The 3,789-nt window shown below is 48.7% G+C and overlaps 1 protein-coding gene across 1 annotated transcript in view; it reads right to left on the minus strand.

The window, feature by feature from the left end:
- The window catches only part of TCTN2 (tectonic family member 2), a 35,985-nt gene that overhangs the window by 12,269 nt on the left and 19,927 nt on the right, over window positions 1-3,789 (minus strand). The window contains exons 12-13 of the mRNA XM_027772167.1: window positions 2,647-2,727; window positions 1,792-1,903 (exon numbers count right to left, since the gene is read on the minus strand). Coding sequence (XP_027627968.1) covers window positions 1,792-1,903; window positions 2,647-2,727 — 193 coding nt within the window. The remainder of the gene's footprint in view (window positions 1-1,791; window positions 1,904-2,646; window positions 2,728-3,789) is intronic.

Below are 3,789 nucleotides of genomic sequence, written 5' to 3' on the forward strand. Positions count from 1 at the left end.
CTCCCGTGGCCAACCGTGTGGGGAGGAGCGAGAGGCTGTGGTCGCTCGGCACAGTGGATGATGCACTGCCATGAACCACCCGCTTCCATTCTGCTGAGTTTATTTCTGTCACGAGCAAGCGAGAGAGAAAGTGCCCCCAACAGGGTCTTGACGGCCATCTGCCCCAGCTTTGGCCAGCCAGGTCCTGGGCAAGCGTGTGTCGCATACGCAGGGAGCCTCTGGTCTTGACCGGGACCCCACTATGTGAGAGTCCCCTGCAGGGCATCACGTTTCACCACTGCACCACCATCTGGTCCTCACCTGACCTCTCTAAAACGATTCATCTCATTATGTGAATTATACTCCAATTATAAAAAAATTGTTTTAAATAAAAATATATATATAAGCATATCCTTACATACACTTTCCAAATACTAGCCATACAATTAAATGCAAAGCTCTTTATATACCAGGGCCAGCAGGCAGTATAGTGGTTAAGGTGGATTCCCATATGGTTAACGTGGTTCGAGTCCCAGATTTGGTGGCTTGCTTATTTTCCCTTTCTTTCTCTGTCTCTCTCTGTCCAAATTAAAAAATAATAGTGGGGCTTGCAGGTGGTATGGTGGTTAAGGGTGCTGGGCTCCCACCACACAGCAGGCTGTGGTTTAAGTCCCAAATCTGGTGGCTTGCTTTCTCTTTCTTTGTCCCCCTCTTTCTTTCTCTCTCTCTTTGTCCCTCTCTGGTCAAATCAAAATAAATAAATAAATAAAATATTTTCAAAATTAATAGTAACAAATTAAAAATTAAATAATAATTTTTAAAAATTCGTTTAAGTTCTTTATATACCATGTAACAGGACTTAACATTCTTGAGACATTAATTGTACTAATTTTACCTTGCTCTGGCCCTTTTCATAGCTCCAAGAATATAAGGTTCCGATAATCTGAACAAACTTTAGCAGAGAAATTCGTTTGGTGTGGCTGAAAGGCCTCAGTCCTGAGAAAGACATCTTAATTGTCCCTGAATTGATGTTTGAGTCAACTCTAAACTGTACTCATCACTCACCGTTGCTGTTACACGTTGCTATGTCATATGACCTGTCCCCAAAGGAGCGTGTGCTGCGAGCTCGGTCCCCAGGTGCTGGTGGTCAGGGTGGTAGGCCCTCTGAGAGGTGGGCCCTAGTGTGTGTTGTTTAAAAAATGGGGCACAGCCCCCATGAAGAGATTAGTGCTATCTTGTGGGAGTGAGTCCCTGCTCTTGCAGAAGTGGGTGAGAGTAGCTTTTATAAAAGTAAGATGGCAGGGCCGGCAGGTGGCGGGTGGTTAAGCGCACTAGACTTCCACATAGCCAACCTTGGTTCAAGTCCTGGAGCTGGCGGCTCACTTTCACTTTCTCTCTCTCTCACTCTGTCCCTCTCTGGTCAAATGAAAATAAATAAATCAATAAATAAAGTAAAATAAAAATAATTCTTTTATAAAAAAAAAGTGAGATGGCTGTCCACAGCCCGCCCTCTTCATGCACACCCGCCATCCTCGCTGCTGCTGCCAGCCATGTTGCCGCAGAGCGCCAGAGGCCAGCAAACGCCAGTTCCATTCTCTGACTTACGGCCACCAGAACTGAGTCAGATAAACCTCTGTTCTTTACAACCACCCAGTGTCAATGTTCCTGCTCAGCCACACAATAACTGACTAAACCACTAGCTCACATGCAGGCTCTAACTCTGCCTGCTCACCCTGCCTTTGGCATTCGTGTGGTGAATTAATTTTAAGCAGACCATTTGAAAGGTAGGCGACTCATCAACGAAGCACTCACCTGAGCTGAGTGCAGTTTTCTCTAATCCCAACTTCCAACAGGCACCCAGACAGTGCATTTTCTCCAAACAAAATGGGTTTGAAAGTTGCTGATGTACACAAACCCCTTCCAGCTATAAAAGAAAGAAATCAGCCTCTTAGTATTTTTGCTAAATAAAACTAAAGTTTTATTTCACAATTTTTCTTTTTTTCTTTTTTTTGAGTTTTTACTATAGGGTGCGTGTGCTCGCCAGAAAGACAGAGACAGAAAGTGAGAAATCATCCCCCAGGGGGGATGGCCATGCCACAATCCCTTCTCCTCCACTCTCCTCTCAGGATCTTGGGCACGCACGCACACGCGCCCGGCGTGAGTTTAAGCCACCGGGTCCAGGACTTGAACCATGGTCAACTACATGGGAGTCCAGTGACATAGCCATTATGCTAACTGCTGGTCCCAACACTAGTCCCTTCAAAGAGGAACTAGGCGCCTTTCTGTATCAGGAGTCCTGGCCGTGGTAAGCGGTTTACTCTGCACAAGACACACGATGCCTGTGGCAGGTGTGCTATTACCGCCGAGGCTTCCCGAGCTCAGGTGAAGGTATTCTGCCCCGGAGCACCACACTGACTGCGGGCCACACTGGGGGCTCTCTGGCCAGCCTCCCATCGGGATCGCTCACAAATAACCAGCACTTCAGGACCAACCACGTGAGCATCCCCTTAGGAACAACGCTACAGAAGCATTGAACTGCTACCTCCTTCCTGCTCAATCAATGAGCAGGGCTCCGAAGCAGCTGCTGGGTGGATGGCATTCTAAACGCGGAAATACTCCCAGCTCTGGGTTGGCAGAGGGCTCGTCGTCAGGCCCACAGGAGATTACCTGACTGCCAAAGGTGGAGACTCGTGCTGTTATTCATCCTGTCGGTATTCAGAGCGCGAACAGGCTTGCCAAGTTGGTAACCTAGACACACACGACCAACAACAATTAGCACTTTGCTGCTGAAGTCACTCTGGCGTGGCGAGCGCGCGCTCAGCGGTGATACAGAGCAGGGGCGAGGAGACGGGCGGGCAGAGCTTTGGTTCTCCCAGCTCGCCACAAGCACGTGCGCACCAGAGGAGAGGAGCGGTGAGTGGGGAGGTGAGACAGCACCCACGGGGGGTGGTCACACCACAGTCCCCCCCCTCCACTTCTCCCACCTCTTGGGATTCGGGACATGAATGATCAAGGGTCTAGACTGTTTCTCAAACCCCCTGGTCTGGGATTCAAAACCTATGGTAGGTCATGTGGGAGCCAGCTGCCCCAGACTCCTTTTTATTTGTTTGTTTCTTTTGCCAGAGAGCACATGCTCTTGCTGGACAGAGACACAGAGACACACAGTGAGAAGGAAAGTGGGGTGAGAAAGCACCCCGCCGCCCCGTGATGGGTGTAATGCCACATCCCTTTGCCTCCGTCTCTCCCTCCTTTCGGGATTCTGGGCATGTACAAAACAGCTGGAGTGTTTTTCCAGCCACTGGGTCAGGGCTCCAGTGGCACAGCCAGTCAGATGGCAACCAGTCACCTTAGCCCCGGCCATGGGCTGGCCACACAGGCAAAGCTTTTTAAAGATAGCTCAGGGAGAGTAATATCTCCCTCATTTCATTTCGTTCTTGTTTTCTTTACCAGACAAAGGCATTCATGGAATTTTAATAATAAAATCTGAAAAGTAAAAAGCAGACACAAAAGGGACCTGGAGATAGCTTAATGGTTACATCGCTGGGCTCCCACATAGTCAACCATGGTTCAAGCCCCAGACCCAGCCGCTTAAAATTCATGCTGGGTACGTGTTTGCATACCCAAAATCCTGAGAGGAGAATGAAGAAGGGATTGTGGTGTGGTGATTTCTCTGTGTCTCTCTCTGTCTCTCTGGTAAGCGCACATGCACTGTAGCAAAAATCTCTCTTTAAAAAAAAAAAAAAAGGGAGACACGGGGCCCGCCACCCTATTAAACAGTCCCATTGTTTGGGCATAGCTGGCTTGGTCCCC

This window comes from Tupaia chinensis, unplaced genomic scaffold (assembly GCF_000334495.1).
Source record: "Tupaia chinensis unplaced genomic scaffold, TupChi_1.0 Scaffold000258_1, whole genome shotgun sequence".
In the NCBI taxonomy this organism is placed as follows: Eukaryota; Metazoa; Chordata; class Mammalia; order Scandentia; family Tupaiidae; genus Tupaia; species Tupaia belangeri.